This window comes from Anas platyrhynchos, chromosome 2 (genome assembly GCF_047663525.1).
Source record: "Anas platyrhynchos isolate ZD024472 breed Pekin duck chromosome 2, IASCAAS_PekinDuck_T2T, whole genome shotgun sequence".
NCBI classification, from domain to species: domain Eukaryota; kingdom Metazoa; phylum Chordata; class Aves; order Anseriformes; family Anatidae; genus Anas; species Anas platyrhynchos.
In genome coordinates this window covers 3,017,697-3,039,696 of record NC_092588.1, presented here as the reverse complement: position 1 = coordinate 3,039,696, position 22,000 = coordinate 3,017,697, and the positions used below count along the sequence as shown (strand labels likewise).

Below are 22,000 nucleotides of genomic sequence, written 5' to 3'. Positions count from 1 at the left end.
TTACTTAACCTCTTTGTATCTCAGTTTCACTGCCTTTAAAACAAGGTATTGATAGCTCTGCGCCTCAGAGGGGTACTCAGAGTGGTAAGTTAAGACCTGCTGGATGAAAGGAATGCAGGGTTTTTATTAACATCTGCATTACAATATCTTCAGTTCAGCAGTCTTACAGTCTGTTATGAAAGAAATGTAAGGAATAAAACAGTGTTTTGTACTAAATGCTGCAATCTCAGTTCATTCTAACAAGGACAGTACCTGGGTTCACGTTGAGCTCCAGAACTGACAAGCTGTGTTCACTTAATACCACCCTCCGTGATATCCTTTTATAAATCCATTTTTAATTTTTTTTTACACTTGGCTACATGCAATTCTACTGTCTACAGTATGAGAATCAAGCCCTTTGACTAAGCCTTTATAAAACCTGATAGTGTATTTCTCATTATGTCCATAGTAATTTCAATTATATTCTTTTGTCTAAAACTTCTGTTACGCTTTGATGCCTGTGAACATTTTAAGTAACTACCTTTTTTATTAGCTGACTCAACATATGACAGCAGATTATTCTGTACAGTTCTTCTCTGAATGTCTTTTAATCAGCCAAAGCCCTTATATGCCCTCTCCCGATGCTACCACAGCATCTGCTGAGGCAGAAGCCCTTACTGATTTTGCCCTCAGAACACACCTTCAGGTTAGAGAAGATTTCCATCATTTTTAGCAGAAGAATTGACCCAAATAGTATAAAAGTGAAACAGACGACTTGACCAAAAACCATCATCCAAATATGGGGAAGAGGAATTAAGAAAAAAAGAAAAACTGAAGATTTTGCTAAATGGAAAAGACCAAGAATTAAGCTGTGATCAGTTCTCCATCCAGATTCTTATCAGACACAAAACCAATCCTTAAGTAAAAAGGCTGAAAGTAAAGCTTTGGGCATTCTGGCTCATAAGAGCTTAATCATTTCTTCTACAGGAAGAGAAAGACTGTCGGTTTCTAGTACACCATCTGGGGCCACTCCTCTTCCAGAACTATTCTTACTTTTGTGACTGTCTGTGTCACACACTGGAATAGCCGGTGGAGAGGAGAGCAATGCTAGTTGTAATCAGTAATAACAGAATAGACAGATAGATCGGATCTGTAAGGCCAAGTTTCCCAATGTGAAACATAAGCACTAATCCACATCTACTTGCTGACTTTCTGGGGATGGCTCAGAAATAATCCCTTGGTACTTTTTAGAGAAGCAATTTACTTGATGTATCTGAGGAACTTGAGTTCATAGTTGAGCTAGAGCCAGGGCTGTGGATAGAAAGAATATTGATGCTTAGATTCAAACATACTTCAGCCTGCTTTTCCACTTGCACGGTAGCCAATTCCTTGCTGTATTACTACCACATTGTGGTTTTACCTCCTTTTTTTCTCCAAGAAAAACAACAGCAAAGTTTATGTCTGAGGGAAAGCCTTCATTAATATTCTGAAAAATAAATAAATAAATAAATAGGTGTAGGGTGTAGCGTGGCATTTGCAGGAGGTCATTCTCGCTCTGGACCAAAAAACAAAGCTTCAAACAATTTGCCTTAAAAAGCAAAGCCTCCAATCTTTTCTGAAATAACATCCTCACCTGGAAAATGGGCTCAACAATAGACTTGTTTCTGCTGAATCAGGTTCTGGTTGTTGTGAGTTAAAGGAAAAAGCTGAAACTAATATTAAGTTACAAGACTTAGCAATCTCACTAAATGTTAATAGAGTTTTAATGCTGTTTTCATTAACTTTGTGCCCTTTCCTATAAAGCTGGAGGGCTACTCAATGATAAGAAAACCCCACCGATTCAGTCATATGAATAGATGCTAAATGCAAATTTTGGAAGTACTGGGCAATGCTCACAGCAGGGCTTTGACAGGATAAAGATTTTACAGTGTCACATCAGGACTTGTTGAGTAGGTTGAATGTCAAGAGTAAAAGCAACAGCAGGAAAAAATGAAAGCAAGAAGATCTCTGAAGTGATTTTTTGTTGTTGTTGGAAATAGCAATTAAAAAATATTTTTCCTTTATAAGTAGCTAAGAACCCAATAGAAAGCTCATCAAAAGGAGATTAAAAATAATAAAATAAAAATCTGACAGAAAGCAAAACCTTGACTTTCACTCAAAAGCCACAGAAAGCTGACAAAATATTTCTGGCATCCCTAAACTTTTCCAACATATGTTTGGGTATCTGACTCACAGTACCAAGCCTAATACTTTGGCTGTTCTTGTTTTGTTTTGTTTTCTTTGTGAAGTAGTAGGATGTGGGGAGGCAGAAAAGTCATGAATGGGATAGCCTTAAAAAAAAATAAATATGTCCCTTCTTGGAAGTGCGGATAGGATACAAGAACATTGGCTTTTATTCTAGCTCACACAGAGACTCACTCTGTTTCTGATTCACCAATGTCCCTGTGTTGAAACAGGAACCCCAAATGCAGAAACAGCTTCACCAGCTCCTACAAAGCATGAAGGTTACATGTACTCATCGTTAAGCATGTTCCCAAGGCTCTGCTCAAACTCTTCCTTTCCCAAGTGGAAGAGGGAATTTTTCCTTGTCTGTGAATAAATGTAGATGAGAAAGGAGCGTCATTATGCCCACTACTCCCATTTCTGTATGTGCACAATAGCACATAAAAAGTTCTATCACAGTGAATGTTAAATCCTGCACTATCCTCAATAGAGCTCAGATATAGTCTCTCTGTATAGAGAGAAACACTTGGAAAACACAAATTCTCCAACATTAATGTGAGTGTTAGAGACAAAAAGTGGTGAATTAACTTGTGGTTAACTTAGCTTGTGGTTAACTTTCACTTCTGAGAAATATATCCATGACCTGCTTGACCTTTAGTTCATTTATGCCTAATTTTCAGTATGGCTGAAGTGAGGTAAGACCATACTTCGTCATGCCTCATAGTAACTGTCCACTAAATTTGGAATCATTGCTCAGACTCTTTGCAGATGAGAAAACACAATGGCTTCACAGTTCTTTGAGAAAGGCAATAATTGGCTATCACTTGCCATTTCCTTGGATACCTAATGTGCCTCAGATAGAAACCAGGACACCCACTGAATCAGCATAACTTACTGTAAAAGTCCAAGTAACCTAATCCAATGGGATAACTCAACAACAAGGGAACAGACATGTGTATCACTGAAACTCAGTAGTTCAATTAAAATCATTGTAAGAATTAAAATTTACACCTATCATATCTAAACAAATAAAACACCCCGCATTATTATAGTAGTTGCTAAGTTTGGAGGTGCCCTTCCAACACTTCAGACACATTATATGAACTTGTTGGCTATGAAAATATTTCTTATCTACTAGAAATAGAAGCCAGAAAGTCAAGATGGATATTGAGAGAAAACAGAGTGATAAACATGATTGCCCAGAAACTTAATGGATTTCCAGAAATTCTGGATAAGACTGGGTAGAAAGCATCCTAGGGTAGAAAGCATCCAGAGACTTTCTTGGGATGGAAGATGCAGGAACAAGAAGGATGCAAGGGAAGGTATGTGGAATAATCCATCAGCATCACCTTTCCCTACTTTTCACCACTGCTGGCCACATCATGTTTTTGTCTTCCTTCCCAAGACTTGTCCTTTGTAGGAAGTAAGGAGAAATACTGGAACATTATGTTGCTCACAAGACTGGAAAGATTGGTCATCTGCTAAAACAACAAACCCACATATTCTGGACTTCTACTGCAAGAAAAAATGTGTATCAGGGCTGACAGATAAATTAGTGTCATATTAGATGCAGCCCCAGCCTGCAAGTCCTTTTATCTGTCATTTTGGCTAAAATCAACTGAAATGTTTCCAGCCCCTTCCACTGTTCAACACTCTGCAGCCTGGAGGCAGCATATTTTCTGCAGAAGATCTGCAGTTGACACATATAAACCTTATCAGTCTGGCTCACATGCAGTCCTGTCCATACACAGTCACAGCATGAAGCTAAAAAGCACCCCTTTTTCTCAGGAACACCCATCTCAACTTCTGAATGGCCTTCTACCTCCAGATCACGTTTCAGATCATTTTCCTTTTGTTTAATCCAACTTCCACTCATGACTGAGGATTAAAGCACCTACTTCAGGCATCAGCTTGGCACTGTCTCCATGTGCCATGGGTGTCCAAGCTACACTTACAGTCACAGGACAGCCAGACAAGACAGTCCATGAAGCTCACAGAACAAACTGCTCCGTAGCAGACCTTTAGGGCTCAAATCAGTTGCCTGCAGTCAACCACCTGATGCCATTTGAAACTAGGTAAGGTATACAATACATTTGTGTGGGGCTTGGAGCTATGACAAGTGACACCCATGGCCTCCTGGACTGACAGCTGGGATCCAGATGATGTAGTTTTTGGCATCTCAAACAACTGTAGACATACGCATGTGGACTAGAGAACTGAGTCCTGTGAGGGAGGAATATGAATTGGTGTTCAGACTTCATTGTCCAGATCTCTGCTGGCTCTATGGGGACTTCATAAGAGCCTTGCATGGAAGTGCTTTGACAACCAAAACAGGTGTTTGAATTTCAGTCTTACCCAGGATGGGAGAAGAAAAGTGGTGGAGTGACCTGCAAGATGGAAAACTGCTTTCCTGGCTACTGAGGAGCTTTTCCCTACTGCATGTCTCCACATGGTCTTACCAGAAAAAAGGATTAGAGGAACTCACAGTGAGATTCCGATGCCCGTAGAAGTAAGCTCATTAACTTCCTAGGTGTTTAGACAAAAGCAGCCCTCACAACCACTCATTACAAAAAAATGCAAATACAAAGAACAGCCATCTCTTCAGTTTGCATAAACATTCCCCAAGGGAGAGCATTCAGGGCTTAATCACAATAGGAAGTAATCCTAAAGGCCTTTGTTTTATAAGCAATTGAAAACAAAAGTATCCAATTTGCAAGATATTGATAGTGAAATCAACTTGTTTTTAGCAGAGGTCTCTATGTGCAGATGCAGATATGAACAGGAAAAAACATACACCCTATACACACATCCGAATGTATGCACACAATGCTTACGGCTCTTGTCCATACTTGGTCCTCCAGCTCCAAGAAACTGGAAGAGAAGGCTGGCTGCTGATTAACTTCATGCTATTTAATTCCTCTTCATAACTGAAGTAGTCATTACTTTTATCCTTCACCATAATCATCGTCATGAACTCATTCCACCCCACTCCCAATGTCATTTTCTTTCTGTTGCTGAGAACATCAGCTTTGGGGTGTACATTTGCACACTCATGGTGGTGTGTCCCATTCTTTAGCAAGGGATTAATGTGTGGACCTCACCAAAATGAAATTCCCACCATAGAAAATTGTATTGAAATCACCAGTTAAACACAGTATTAAAAACCAAAGATGTCAGCAGATTATCACAGAATCACAGAATTTCTAGGTTGGAAGAGACCTCAAGATCATCGAGTCCAACCTCTAACCTAACACTAACAGTCCCCACTAAACCATATCCCTAAGCTCTACATCTAAATGTCTTTTGAAGACTTCCAGGGATGGTGACTCCACCACCTCCCTGGGCAGCCCGTTCCAGTGCCTAACAACCCTTTCAGTAAAGAAATTCTTCCTAACATCTAACCTAAAACTCCCCTGGCGTAACTTTAGCCCATTCCCCCTCGTCCTGTCACCAGGCACATGGGAGAACAGGCCAACCCCCACCTCGCTACAGCCTCCTTTAATGTACTTATACAGAGCAATAAGGTCACCCCTGAGCCTCCTCTTCTCTAGGCTGAACAAGCCCAGCTCCTTCAGCCGCTCCTCATAGGACTTGCTCTCCAGGCCCCTCACCAGCTTCGTCGCCCTTCTTTGGACCCGCTCAAGCACCTCGATGTCCTTCTTGTAGCGAGGGGCCCAAAACTGAACACAGTACTCGAGGTGCGGCCTCACCAGAGCCGAGTACAGGGGGACGATCACCTCCCTAGCCCTGCTGGTCACAGTGTTTCTGATACAAGCCAGGATGCCGTTGGCCTTCTTGGCCACCTGAGCACACTGCTGGCTCATATTCAGCCGACTGTCCACCATCACTCCCAGGTCCTTCTCTGCCTGGCAGCTCTCCAACCATTCCTCTCCCAGCCTGTAGTTCTGCTTGGGGTTATTGCGCCCCAGGTGCAGGACCCGGCACTTGGCCTTGTTGAATTTCATACAGTTGACCTCAGCCCATCGGTGCAGCCTATCCAGATCCTCCTGCAGAGCCTTCCTACCCTCGAGCAGATCGACACACGCACCTAGCTTGGTGTCATCTGCAAACTTACTGAGGGTGCACTCAGTGCCGTCATCCAGATCATTGATGAAGATGTTAAAGAGGACCGGCCCCAGCACCGAGCCCTGGGGGACGCCACTAGTGACTGGCCTCCAACTGGACTTGGCTCCATTTACCACAACTCTTTGGGCCCGGCTATCCAGCCAGTTTCTAACCCAACGAAGCGTGCGCCAGTCCAAGCCAAGAGCAGCCAGTTTCTTGAGGAGAATGCTCTTGGCTTATAAAAGTATACTCAGAAGTTTAGCACCATTCCATTGCTTGAGAGCAAAGACATGGGTATGACAAGCAGAATGATCCAACTGTGGTCTTTTCATCACTAAATACCTAAGTATTTATTGGAAGTTCAAAAGACGTAAGAAAAGAGAGAGAGGGGCTGCCCACTGTCTCAACTGACGTGGATGGCATCCTTTGCCAAGCTGTGCATCAAGTATTTCTCTGAGATAATCTGACTAGATTTAAGTTACCGTTGCTGTTAAGTTTCTCTTCAAACAGCAAACAAGCATGCATTAGAGATGAAGAATATTCCCCTGTGATCTGTCAGAAAACCTGACTGCCAGCCATGAAAAATCTAACTATCTTTAGCAATGCGGTATCTATCAAGCACATATCTGCCATGGATAAGCAAGGAAGCCTCTGGCTCAGCAAGATGCTAAGCAAAGGGCAGGAGAAAAATCAGTATTATAACATCTCATTACAAACATCAATGAAAAAAAAATATGTATTTTAAATCCAAGCTGGAAAATTGGCTCTCCAGAGCAGTAAGTTTAACCCTAAGTTAAACAACTGTGATACCCTCTGATTATATTAAACAATATACTCCACATTCACATTGATAAAGCTTATTTTAAAGGATTTTACTAACGTGGCTATCCTAACAAAAGAAAAAGAAAGCAAAAACACTACCCACATTCCTTTTTCCTCTCTTGATAAAAATTTTGTGTGTAAATTGTACCTATTCTGGGTTTCAAGGCAGCCACCAAATCAAGTTACAGATTTTTTTTTTATCATATCTGTACACACAAAGAAATTTCTGCCCATACAGCAAGGAGAACATCCAGTGTGCTGGATCAAGAGAGCAGAGAACAAATTACCTGGCCATTTTGATCCCAAGAAAGCATATATGTCTGACACAACTGAATATGTGTCTAACTGAAGATTAGCATCTACTACTGCCCAGCAAAACTGTTGATTAAAAGCCATCAGTAAGTATTTCACAGTAAACAGAGTGGCAAATTATCCAGCACCAAAGAAGAAAATCAGAAGCTGTTGCTAGCGGTAGGGGGCAGAGAAACATAAAAAACTGAGGCAAAAATGGCTATTAAAATATATTTTATACTTATAAAATTAGCCTTAATGAACTATAAAATAAATAAGCCTTAATGAACTATAGCAGCCACTTACAATTATTTCTGTACTAATAAGCTTGGAAAATATATTTGCTATATACTGGTTGTTAACAAGATATGCTTTGGAATACATAACTTAATAAAAGAGAAGTTGCTACAAATTAAGGAGATTCCAGGAAGTTTGTGTGTCTGTCACCCCACAACAATATTTGAGTCAAAGGAAAAAAATTTCCTAGGCCAATAAATACCCAAATTTGCTCATAAAAGCTGAAATGTAGTTTTTATAGCTTCTCTCTTGCATTAAATTTGTCCTCTATACTCTTTTTAATCCTGTGTTCTGGAAAAAATGTAAATAAATATTGGTTATTGGGATCTGCCTTGTACGGAACATTTAATAGGAATCCTTAATTGCATGTTGTAAACATAATACAAATGGTAGTTGTAAAAGTAAGGACAATTTTGTTCAAAATAATCAACAAGAATGCCTCTTCATACAGCAATCACTTTTAAAAGACAGAGGACTAGACATCAGGAAAACAATCCTTGTACGAAAGGAAATAAAGGAAATTCCACTTATACATATGAAATGAACTCTTCTGACTCTGTGGGCAGTCAAACACAGAAGTATGATGCTCAGAGAAGTTGTGGAGTCTCCTTTCTTGGAGGTGCTCAAGACCTGGCCAGACTCAGTCCTGACCATCTTTTGGCTTTGGTGACCCTGCTGAGAAAGGGGTTTGGACAAGATGATCCCTAGAGGTTCCTGCTAACCTCAGCCATTCTGTGATTCTGTAAGGCACTTTTACTTTGGAAGCTTGGGGGTTGAAGGAGTAAGAAGATGTACAACCAAAAAGCAAAGAGCAATGCAGATAATTATTATCAGAGCCTTAAATTGGGCAGGATTTCTTTTCTTTTCAAAAATCCCTTCAATCCAAAAGTGCACAGAGGGTGCTCAAGATATTGCTGCTCTATTCCTCTTCTGCAAGCACTCTAGCACTCTCAAACTTGAAGAAGAAAAAGCAGATGCCTTAAAGACATTCCACAGACCGTAAGACTTTTTTTTTTTTTTTAACTAAAGACTAGGCAGACAATCAAAAGGGATCAAATTACTGCTGTTTAATGAGTTACTGCTTGTCAGTGGAGAGGCAGCAACGGATGGGATGTTATTCTTAGTGTTTTGATGACATGACATCAAAAATAATGCATTTTACTCTGCACTCTCAGCAGGCTGTACATGGACAGCTATAGTGGTCCAGCTAACAAGAGGTAATTCAATCAACCACTGTAATAAGAAATCTGAAATGATCTACCTCTACTCCACCTTGTGTATCATTTCAGCAAACTTTTCTCACTTTCTGAGTTAGGATGATCAGATTCGCTTGAGAGGCACAGCTGTAACTGTGGTGCCTCTTTGTAGAGAGCCTCAACATAGTAATTCCTGATAATCTAGTTCTGAGAAAAATGAAAATGGGTTATGCTCTATACAGCAAAGTAATTTGACACTGTAATGTAAAAAGCTATTTCAGTGTAAAATTATGGCTATTAATTGGGGAATTAATAATCTTTCAGAGCTTAAGCAACTTCTTTAAACTAAAGTAAAAGAGCCATCTCTCTACAAGTTTTTAGAAAATAAAGACAGTTATTTCTTTAATGACTACTTAAGTCAAAAGGCCCCTTCTGATACATCTAAAAGGGCTATTTTGAGAGCAGAAACATATTCTGTAAAGGAAAGGTTGTTGTGAAGCAGATTCCAACTCCTATTAAAGTCTAATGAAATTACAAAGGATATTTCAGAAAATTCACCAAGTATGGTGGAATTAAAATTCTTATTTTAAACACAGTTTGAGAATCTTACAACACAGAGATAAAGGCAATTAGAATTTTATTATTAATGTATTAAACAGACATAATATTATCAAGATGTGGATATTTCTAAGACAACTCAAGGAAATGGATAGCTAATGAAGACATGGCAACTACTAAATTGTAACTCAATCATGTCTGAAGTCACGCGGGATATTTTAAATTTTATTTCCTGCTAATGAAGGCCTTTGAAGAAACAGAGCCCATTGAAACAGCTTTTATCTGATTTAATTTTTCGTTTCAAATAATACCTCCTAGAGCATTATGGTTGCTTGGAGAAAGCAACTTGGTTGCACTGGAGCATACAAGAAGCTACAGCATGTTGTGGAACAAGGCCATCTTCCAACGAGGATGACCCCCACCAGAGCTTTGGTGCATGTTGCTGGGATAAACCACAGCACTTAATAAGTATATTTCATTACTTAAAATTATTTTTATATGACATGGAAATTCTAACTAATTCATCAAGCATTAAGTTTCAAACAACTGAGAGTTACAACTAACTCATAGACACCAAACCATGGTCCCCTCAATACACATCTTTCTTCAAGACCAGCCATAATCACAGATGTACTGCTCTTCTAAGAGGCATTCGTGCTGGGACACCAGTTTCTCTAGCTCAATTACCAAAATATTTCTTCTTTTACAGACTGTTATCAAAGAAAACCTAGTATGCCGTTTTTTTCTCATTTTCTTATAGAGCACATTGATCCAAAATTACTTGGCTTTACGCTACCACCAAGGATAGTATTCATGGAACACTTTCAAATAAATTGCATACCAATGAGAATCACATCCTGACATTTAATGAATGGCACCTGTGATCTATATGCTGCTCTATTCAAAATCTTCTGTACAGGTACATAGGTAGGTAGAATACCTAAGTGTATCAAAACCCAATATCCTCAGAACTTCTATTTAACACTACTTTGCGTGTGTTCACAGAAGGGAAAAAATTAATAATAATAATAAAAATGAAGATGCAGTCTTTGCAGCTGATTTTGGAGCAATAGCATTGTCAAAATTGTTTTGATTGAAAAAAGTTTGTTCTCAGAGGCTACATTGTTGAGTGAATTTTTGGGTTACTTAAGGAGGAAAAAAAAAAAAGAGAAAAAAAAAGCAATAATAACAGTGTTTTGATATTATGAGTAGGGAAAGTAAAGATCTATCACTTGCACTGGAGACCTCTTTTTCAAACTCTCTTTCACATGTAAAAGCTTTCCAATATAACAGAACCAATTGATACTGGTGGTGAATATCTGAAATGGCGATGAAAGACACAAAATTTGTGTCTTTTGCAGGATCAATATGTGCCAACACAGAACTGGCCACTTAGGGCCTCCTGGTGGCCCACACACCAAGCTCCGCTCTCAGTGACAGAAACCTTGTCCACCTCCCCATCATTCCCAGGGCAAAAGGAACTGCTCTCAAGAGAAGAGAGGCTGTTTCTACCTTATCGAAAAAAAAAATAATCATATACCATCCATACTTTAGAGCCAAGGGAAACCAGGATGAACAACGCCCTTCCCTGGACTACTCATCTCTGCTCTTGTCCCTCACACAACACCAAGACATCCCTGATTTGGGAAGTTAAACAAGACAGAAAACCCAAGCATTGCCAACTGAAAATGTCACTTAACAGGGGCGGAGCGATGCTGAGAACAGTTTATAAATCTGCATCTCGCTTGTAGAAAGCCTAATCCTCCTTTCTCATGGAGCTAGTGATTTATGCTTCAGAGAACTCTACTGGGCCATTAATCATACTGAAAACACCAACTGTTCCCTCAACCAGACAACTCTGCTCCTGAAGAAATAGGAGTATAAATAGGGAAGAGGACACTTGTGTCTAACTCATTCAAAAGTTTTGGACATACACTTTAGGATAGTCTTTTCCAAGTTAGAACCTTAGTTTTAGGCACCTAAAACCATATTTAGGCAGTTAAAGGAAGGACCAGTGGTGCCCACAATTTCAGCTGGTATTTCTTGATCTCTTCATGGTCTTTCCTCAAGTACCTGTGAGTGTTGCAGAATCCAAGTCCAGAAAGGTTATTGGTCTGAATCAAAGACCGTTGGTCTGAAGCATGGACAAAAATGGCCATTTTTGTGCCATTTATTGCAGTAGAAACCAAATGCACTGAACTGAAGATCAGCCTCTTCTGTCAGGTCCCTATATGTGTCATCATGGCTAAAGTTTAAAGGCATCACAAAGAATAAATAATTAATGTTTGCAGATTGCTTCTGTAAATTCAGATCACAGACTTTCCATCCATCTGAAGGGTCAGCACTGTGCAGAAGTATTTAGTGGGAGTAATCCATTTTCCTACCAATTGCAAAGAACCAGTGCAGAAACCTGAGACAGGACAAAGAAAGCTGCTGATTGCTCAGAAGTCCTACTCACTTTGGATTCAAATTAATTAATTCATATTACTATACATTAATTGGGCTTCAGGAGCTGCCTATGTGTGGGCTGCCAGTCTAAGATGAAGGCGGCATAATATATCCTCCCTTAACTCTTTTCACAGAAGAATTAACAACCTGGCATTATGTGATGCCTGCAATGACTGAAGAGCGTGCAAATGGACAACTATCAAGGTCAACCTGAAATGGATTCAACCACAGTAACCGAATCATGTGATACCCGATTAAAATATTCATCTGTTTGAAGGCTTGTTTAATTGGTGAAAACTCAAAGCAATTTGTAGAAATAAATCCACCTATTTCCTGGCACTTTTATATTTCTCGCTATTATTTTAAAAGTTTTTTTTTGCATAATGCTGACTTTTATCTCTTAAAAATGTCATTTTCTACTGGTGATCATTTTTCTCTTCTACACATCTGCACCTCAGATTTCAACTGGCTGTCATGGAAATAATTTAGTTAAGAGAAGAGTAGATGAGGACATTGGAAATGGAATCAGGAAAGTCTTGAAGAATGCAAATGTTATCTTAAATTAAGAAATGGGGCCAGATCTTATAAACAGACACATTTAAATACTAATCACTGAAAATTCAGATCTCATTTCTGACTGGTTTAAATTCAAAGCACAAAAGTTTCTGCAGAATCAGAATGTACCTCAGTTTTCCTTGCCAGAACAAAAAAAAAAAACATAATTGAGCAAGGATGCCAGGATCTGAGCAATTAATTACAGACTAAAGCACACGTATTGAATTGACAAGAATTGACATGTGACTGTAAATACAGGAAACTTTACAAAACAGGAAACAAAGAGAAAAGAAGATATTGAAAAGTTATTGATTTCTGATTGTGCTTCAGAGAAAGCATGGCAGTAACACCACAGCCTGGGCATGGGGTGAATTATTTTAGAGTTTGAATGTCAGCTGTCAAAAATATTAAGAACCCCACAGAGTTCAAGACACTGAAACAAGCTTGAAAACTGAAAAACATGTGTAGTTATTTAGCCATATATAGACTTGGAAAGACAGAGACAATAAGTAAAGCCAGCCCAATGATATTGAGTTAAAAAGAAAAAGCAAAACAATGAAATAAAACTGTCCTTGTTTTGCCCTTAGAGGGCAAAAAGATGGACTGTATGAAATCAGTTGTCTAAATCTCATTCTCATTGGTCAGGATACAGAAAACATTTAACCACGTAATAAGCCAGTAAATGAATTAGGCAAAGAAAATTGTGATTGCAAAGGAGAAAAAAATAAACAAATTAAAACAATATTTTCCAGTTTTCTATAAAGATTAATTCAATTTAAATTCAAAACGAGACAGTTGCTTGTTCAGGAAACAGATACCTGGAGCCTGATTATTGCTTTTCCATATGGACTACAGTCCTGCTGTGGAGATGCTGGCCAAGAGGGATTTTTAACTGTACATTAAAGTTTACGTATTGATTGCAATAAGAGTGGAACTCCTTGCTCTGTATATTTTTTACAAATTTGTGACGGTCCAGCACAAAACTGGTCAAATTAACAGGAAAGGACCACATCAGTAGTTGTTAATGAACTGCTTTGTGTATTAGGAAGTCTTTGAGCTTCTGGTTGATGAAGACTGGGAGAATATTGTGCTCAGTGATCACTTGGACACTTGGCTGTTGCTCTGCTCTTCCATGGCTGTGGATCACAGTCAACCACTGCATCAGTAACTGTAAGTGAAACATCCTAAGGCTGGAAAGAAGAGTAAATTCACAGGGCTTAAGGACCTTACAAAGTCCATGTACTTAGTCCAGCAACCTTTGTCTGACTGAAGTGTGTCTTAGAAGCAGGGAAGGCACCTTCTGCTGCAATGACTTATTCCAAAAAAAAAAGGGTCTGGTACAGTTAAGTCATCTTTCTTTCTCTCTTTCTTTGGATAAATAAACAGATTATTTAGTTGTTATTGGAAAGCATATTTCCCAAATGTCATGTACATATAGAATCTTTCTCAAATTTTGCCACCTCTTTTTTCCTACTAAAAAAATGTCTTACACTTTAGATGCCAACAGTCTTGCTCACCATTTTGTGCAACTGTACACTTATCTAAATGAGTCAAAAACTACTGAGGACACAGAACGTCTATTTAGGCTAAGAAATCGTGAGTTTAGACAAAGACATTGTTAAATGAGGGACTTCTTTCAGACTGCGACTGTGATACTGTCCTTTTAAGACGTTTACTGATGTAAAATAACAGCAAAAAAGAGCAGCTGCGATGTTGCTACAATATGAGCAACGTGACCCAAAAGTTCCTGGGCTATTTTCCTGAAGTGTCAGCAAACAAACATAAAGACATAAGTCCCCAGGAGCTTCACCACGTCCTCTGTAGATGCTCTACTCTCTCTCTCTGCCAGACTAAACCGCCCTAAGGGAGTAGTGACATACTTACAGCAAGGGCTTCGCCAGGCAGAAGTCAAGGCTCAGAGCTCTCCTGAACAGCTGGTCTCTCTGCACGCACTTAGGCAGCAGCTGATGGTGCCACTGCTGCTTGGGAAAGTCACAGGGAAAAGTGTTTTGTGTTTTTCAAGATTCATTAAACGATCTTTCCTATGGAAGTAATGGCACTTCTGCCAAATGCATGTCTGATTTGTGGTGAGAAAACAAGTGCTTTTTTGTCTTTTTGAGGAGAGCTGTTGATTCAGCATCATTATTGAGAAAATAGTAATAAGGAAAAATAAAAGAAGCAGCTTTTAATGTTAATGATCATAATGATCATTAGTGATCATAGATACTAATGGCGTCATTTCAGTCCTTTAACTCACTGCATAGTGACCTTCAGATTTCTCAGCGTAGCTGCACTTGTGAAACTTAAAGAAACCCAGCCTGAATATCATGCAGATAGGGCTTGAACTGCTTCAGTGGGGTAGTTGGTGGCATTTCTTTTGGCTTCTCCTTGATCCAGCACAGAAAAAAATAAAAATTAAAAAAACTGATGGTGTATTAAGTGGAAGTTCTGACCGGTCATTACTAAACTTGGGATTTTATTCGATTATGTGTCCTTTGCCAATTCAGAGTATTTTGTAACCAGTTACCTAACTCACGTTCTTCCCTTTATTTTCTCTGAACTGTCATGCCGAGCTATACACTAAAACCCAGCTGTTCTCTGTCTCCCTAAAGTATGCAAGACAGTTTTATATAAAAGAGTTTGTTGAGGTAGTTGAAACATGGACAAGGAAATTCTGAAAATGCTCCAGATTTGAAATATTTTAAATCTAAATGTGAAATCTTCTGCACAACATTTGGAGTCAATGTGGATTAAGAACAGTTTATAATGATTAGAAAACATACTTTTTTCAATATAACTCAGTACAGTTTTTGCCTGCACTTGTACTACTGGAAAGTAACTTACGCTTTAAACTTAATAATTATTCCCCCAAATGATGAGAAAAAGTACAGCATTGTATTTTTCCTGGGGCTTTCATTAAGATCTCTAGGTTCACTTCCCTCAAGACATGGATCTTTTAGCAGAAGACTAGATCTAGTTTTCAGATGGAGTTTTATTGTTAGAATATTTTGGTTCTCTGACTATCTACTTAAGGGATTTAAATTAAAATGTGTCTAGATTTAGTCAACTGTTGATAAGATTCGTGATTTCTAGTAGTTGAGAATATTTAAGCATATATGAACAAAATTTTATTATCTTATAAATTGCCATGAGGTATCACATTTTCAAACCAGATTAATGCAGAGTAAAACCAGAGTAATGCAACTAAAATTATTGTAGTTACTCTATATTTAAATTAGCAGGACAGATCACTATCTGCATCCCTAAGCAGTGTGTCTCATGTAAAAGAGGCATAAATATATATATAATTAATATATGCACATATATATTATCATAAAAAGACCCCTAAAACATCCACATTCTATTGTCTGAAGGCCCACTTCACCGACACCTTCCTCACTTCAGCAGTGGCCAAATGCTTAATTAAGTATGCAAGTGAAGAAAAGCATTTATGGATATTTCTCCTAGCAATGAGTACTACAAGGCTCATGAATACCCTCATCCAAAACCAGTGAACTGCTACTTGATGGTCCAAGCCCTTTTTCTACCCAGATTTTGGCATCCGTAATGTTATACAGGAAGTAGTTCCACAGCTTAAGAACATGTTTTGTGAAGAATTGTCTTTCTGGGTTTCTTTTGAACGAACAAACTATTTCTTTTGATAGCATGTTTTAGAAGGAAGGCATATTAAAGAGAATTGACTTCATTCTGAGGTGGAATGACAGCCTTACTAGTAACAGGGAAGCAATAAACAAAATCTATCAATCTTTTTTTGTTTTCTCCATGGTCATTCTAGAAGATAGTCCAGACTAAGAAATCTCTGCTTTAATTAAGAAAAGGTCTCAGTGAGCCTCAGTAAAATGCAGCATCTATTAAGTACAGAAGTAGGCTTCATACAAGTCTGTGTGGGACACGAGAGGTCTCTAAACAAAAAGTTGTTCTTGCACCCTCTTTGCTTTCTGCCTAGAAAGGCAGAAAAGCAAAGAAAGGCAGGTAGTTTCTTTCCTACCTGCAGCCTGGGGGAAAGTCCAACTGATAATACTGGGTTGTGGCTTTACCAGTTAGAAACCTTGCTGTGGCAGCAGACACAAGGAGCTGGAAGATCAGAGCCCTTTGAGTGGCAGAAATTCTGTAAATCTGACAATCCTTTTAAGAATAATGGCCCGCCAACCTTCTAAATAAATAGACACCCAGAAATGCTTTTTATCAGGCAGAGATTAAAGGTAAAACAACTGAGACTCCTAAAGTAATGAGGAATGAGAAAAGGAAAACATTTTTTTTCTTTTTGGTCTCATGGTTTCCTCTAAAAGGATTTTCTTTTGCTTCTAGAAAGTTGTTTTTACAACCCACCTATCCTGGAAAGCTTACAGCCTAGTTTCTCCAGTAAAGAGTAACACTTCTTTTAGGGATGGATCCAGAGCAATGATCAGAAACCCTTTTATATTATTGTCTGTATTGCATTCTCCTGTGCTCCTCTGGAGACTTTGGCTCCAGCATCTCTGTGGGTGCACTTTGGAACATCTTAGCATATTTGTTGGATGACACACTGCCCTTCTTGACCCTGATTGTCAATCTGGGGTCTTTAACACCATTTCTGCAGTTCAAATTTAGTTTAGGATATATTAATTACTATTTCTATAAATCCATATATTAAAAACAAACAAAAAAATACAACATAAACAGCAGAGAAAATGATAAAAAGATGTTTAGTTTGAATACCACCTTGCCATGCATTTAAGGATCCACAAAGTATTCTATTTCCAAGCTCAAATACCCCTTAAATGAAATAATTTTCCTAGGCTAGACCTGAACCCACAAGCTAACATAAATCTTTCTTACCATTATCAGATTCCTGAGTTGTCTCTACCTACCTTACAGAGTATGATAAAAGTTAGTTATAGGCTTTTACCTGTGGAAACAGTCACCAGATCAGCGTTTGACTGAGACCGCGATGATTATGACAATGAACAGCAGAACGGCCAAAGCAGCAGAGAGAAGGCAGCACTTCATCTTCCTGGCTCGTAGCTGAAAAAAGGAGAAAGATGAAGAAATAAATGTATGGATTTCTGAATGAGAAGTTGGAGGGTAAATTCATGATAGAATTTTTCCATTGCTGTGACTATCTGAAACAAGTCAATACATCAAAAAGAAATTGTGTCCTTGTGCAGACTGATACATCCTGCTGGATGATCCTGACTCTCCCTTGACAAGGCAAATCCCCTTAAATACAATCACCTTTTCTGCACTGCTGGCCCATGTCGAGCCTTTTCTCCACCAGAACCCCAACGTCCTTCTCCACAGGGCTGCTCTCAATGAGTTCTCCCAGTCTGTACTCATGTCCAAGATTGCCCCAACCCAGGTGCAGCACTTTGCACTTGGACTTGTTGAAACTCATTAGGTTCATGTGGGACCACTTCTCAAGCTTGTCCAGGTCCCTTTGGATGACATCCCTTCCTTCTTTTGTATCAACTGCACCACTCAGCTTGGTGTCATCTGCAAACTTGCAGTTTGCTATTTCTTTGCCAGGCCCATATCCTTCGAGATCACAAACTCAACAAGACAGTAGTCACCCAGGCTGCCTCCAATCTTAACCTCTTTAACAAGTTTCTCTGTGTTGGTGAGCACTGGGTCCAGCAATGCTTCTCTGGTTGGTCTCTCTAATACTGGACCAGAAATTTATCCTCAATGTACTCCAGGAGTCTCTTGGGCTGCTTACAGCCTGCTGCGTAGCTTTTCCAGAAGATATCTGGGTGCATGAAATGCCCCATCAGGACGAGAGCATGTGAGTGTGATTCTTATGTAGCTGAAGCAAGAAGGCCTCATCAACAGGCACCCCTTGATCACAGGGCCTGTAGTAGACCCCAACCCCAAGGTGTCCTTTACTGGCCTGGTCCTTAATTTTTATCTACAAGCTCTCAACCTGTCTTGAGGCTGTTTCTCAAAGGCAGCTCTTTGCAATCTATGGCAGCTCTTCATGGTGTGAAATAGCTCTTTGCAATCCCACTCTGTCAGGAATCCTCTTATCTGACACACAAAAAATAACAGCTATGAAACATGGAGTCAGTTCCCACATTTTCCTTGAGAACAGATCAACCAGTCCTCCAGACACCAGTCCTGAAAACAACATCTTGCCTTGATAAACCAACTACGTTTGTGCAGAGTTCTTTACCTTTCAACTAAAACAACAATCTCATTGGAAAGACTATGTTAATACTACTATCTATTTTTCCTTCCTTTCTTTCCTTAACGGGTGTAATCAGCCCTGACGGTCTGTTTGAAATTCTTTGCTAACCAGTTTACACCTCTCTGCACTGAATTACGTTTCCAATAGAATTGTTGTTCCCTACAGCTATCTTCTTCTACAGAAGTTTTGGCCTTCACTGTAAGTGCCAGGGAACTCATCTCCTCCATTTATGCTCCAAACCCCACTACTTCATTCTCTTGCAACCCTCCTGGAGCCTATCATTTTTTCTATGAAGAGCTGGAGAAGCACTTTCAGCAGGGAACTCTGTAATTCATGGTCTGTCCTCTCCTCTAGAATCAATCACCAACTGAACCGGTGGCTTTTATTGAAGTGTGGATTTCCAGATTATTATTTCTTATGAAATACAAATGCCATGTTGCCCTATGTCCATAGCAGATAATCAATGATCTATCTGGTTCTCCATTTGCTTTTCGATTACTCAAACAGAAATGTTTTCTTTGAGTTTGGAAAAAAATAAAATAAAATAGATGCTGCCAATATATCACTCCATGTGCATGTGTTAAGAAGGATCTTTCATCAAGTATGCAAGGCAGGACTGAGTGGAAAGAGACTATTCCCCTGCCCTAAAACTCTGCTTGGGGGCACCCCTTTGCTCACACTTTTTGATCAGTTTATTGTGACTTATTTATTGGGAAGAATATGGTTGGACCAGGACTAGTTCTCTCTTTAACAAACTTTTTCACCCACTAAATGATGTTTCTTCACAGTGATTCTTGCAGCCTTCTTTTCTAGAGGGATAACTTAGATGCATTCTTAAAGCAGAGTACATGAGATAATAGGGCTGCTACAGCATCCTCTTTTCTTTTAACCTCAGTTAATTCCAAGGTAAACCAGGAAACCTCTGCTTAAAACTGCAGACTGTTTTAAAATACCTAGATGTCCTCATCCACTTCTACAATGCCAGAGCCTTTGTTCTGTCAGCAAAGAGAGGATGCTAATAGGTCACTTAGATTCCAGCAGCAGTCTAATATTCCTAACGAGAGTTTCAAAGGCTGTACGGTATTACTTCAGATGGCTTTTACATCAGTCCATTTACAGAGAGGTTCCCTTGTTTTGCTCTTTTTATCATTGCAAAGTTACATTCACTCTTATCTTGTACTATACAAAAGCAAGCATCAAACTGGACTATAAACAGACTAATAAGAAGGTAGGAGAGATGCAGCCAAGCCTGTATTGTGGTATTTGGTTCACATTTTATGACCTTGTCCTGGCTGGTAAGTCAGGATAATGATTCCTACTATGTTTACAACATCTCTTATTGGATTAAGTATTACTGTCCTTCACAGCCATATAACGTGCTGCAGGATTCTCCTGTTAATTCTGAGTTCTTTCTTTAGTTTATATTTCAGGAAGGAAAGTGTTCAGTTTTTTGAGTCCCTTTAGTCTCCACTCATAAATCTGCATGTGCTGTAGGAGCAGTAGAAACACAGCCTCTGAGCCCTGTCTGTTGCCACAAGCTTTTCTACACACACTGAGGAAGGACAGACGTACACCCCAACTTCTTTTTGTCACTTAGATGGAAAAACACTGACATACTAGCAAAAGGTAGTTGTTCCCCTCAAGGTACAGATGCACATGTTGCCTTTGAAAGGGCTATCCCAGCAGTTCTTCACAACTGACTTGATTCCCCATGCCCTAGGTTGTTCACATGGCTCATGCAAAGCTTATCAGTGCCCTTATTAGAGGAGAAAGATGATAGCACATAGCAGGTAGGACAACGGATTGTTCTCTTCACCAGATAGGATTTGTAGACCATGGCATGAGCACCCTTACTGAAATACTACAAAAATATACAATAATAAACAGCATACATAATAACATTACACATGAACTCTAGTTAAACCCTGATATAGGTTAACATAAACCCTGATATAGGATAACAGAGAGTGATTGCTAACCTGAGATTATATACAATACCTTAGTCAGAAGACAAAAAAATAATGCAATTCTATATCTTTAATAACCTGAAGGCACCAAGGCACACTGGAAACACAGCAGCATTGGAAATTTAAGTGCTCTATGGCTAGGATGCACTATGGCTCAGGTTTTTCAGGTATGCATATACAAGTAGGATTATTTTTTCCCCCAGCAAGATCTTTGCCTTGTTCAGTAAATTGGTAATTACCACAACTGTGTACACCCTGTATATATAAATTTTACTTATTAGCTTAGTTTTTCTTAGGACATCTGTCGAAGTCATGCTCACATGAGACCACACAACTGTTTAAACCTTTCACTTAACACCAGGCTCCCAATATTCCCACGGGAGCTTTCATGACAGTAGAATCATATAACGATTACTGTCCATCCCAAATATCAATGTGGTTATGTAATCATGAATCTTGAATCAAGGTCAATCTACACTTACAAATGCGGATTTGGAAAGCCAAAGATCATTTCTCCCCAGGGCAAGATCACAGAATCACAGAATCACAGAATTTCTAGGTTGGAAGAGACCTCAAGATCATCGAGTCCAACCTCTGAGCTAACACTAACAGTCCCCACTAAACCATATCCCTAAGCTCTACATCTAAACGTCTTTTGAAGACTTCCAGGGATGGTGACTCCACCACCTCCCTGGGTAGCCTGTTCCAGTGCCTAACAACCCTTTCAGTAAAGAAATTCTTCCTAATATCCAACCTAAAACTCCCCTGGCGTAACTTTAGCCCATTACCCCTCGTCCTGTCACCAGGCACATGGGAGAACAGGCCAACCCCCACCTCACTACAGCCTCCTTTAATGTACTTATACAGAGCAATAAGGTCACCCCTGAGCCTCCTCTTCTCCAGGCTGAACAAGCCCAGCTCCTTCAGCCGCTCCTCATAGGACTTGTTCTCCAGGCCCCTCACCAGCTTCGTCGCCCTTCTTTGGACCCGCTCAAGCACCTCGATGTCCTTCTTGTAGCGAGGGGCCCAAAACTGAACACAGTACTCGAGGTGCGGCCTCACCAGAGCCGAGTACAGGGGGACGATCACCTCCCTAGCCCTGCTGGTCACGCTGTTTCTGATACGAGCCAGGATGCCGTTGGCCTTCTTGGCCACCTGAGCACACTGCTGGCTCATATTCAGCCGACTGTCCACCATCACTCCCAGGTCCTTCTCTGCCTGGCAGCTCTCCAACCACTCATCTCCCAGCCTGTAGCTCTGCTTGGGGTTATTGCGCCCCAGGTGCAGGACCCGGCACTTGGCCTTGTTGAACTTCATACAGTTGACCTCAGCCCATCGGTGCAGCCTATCCAGATCCTCCTGCAGAGCCTTCCTACCCTCGAGCAGATCGACACACGCACCTAGCTTGGTGTCAT

General features: G+C 39.8%; 1 protein-coding gene across 4 annotated transcripts in view; it reads right to left on the bottom strand.

Moving 5' to 3' along the window:
- TSNARE1 (t-SNARE domain containing 1) overlaps nucleotides 1-22,000 on the bottom strand; it is a 448,956-nt gene that overhangs the window by 43,640 nt on the left and 383,316 nt on the right. For all 4 annotated transcript variants that reach the window (XR_011807322.1, XM_038174847.2, XM_038174848.2 and 1 more), the window contains one exon: nucleotides 17,344-17,459. Coding sequence is in view for 3 of the 4 variants with exons in the window: in XM_038174847.2 (XP_038030775.1) it covers nucleotides 17,364-17,459 (96 nt within the window). In the remaining variant the exon portion in view is untranslated. The remainder of the gene's footprint in view (nucleotides 1-17,343; nucleotides 17,460-22,000) is intronic.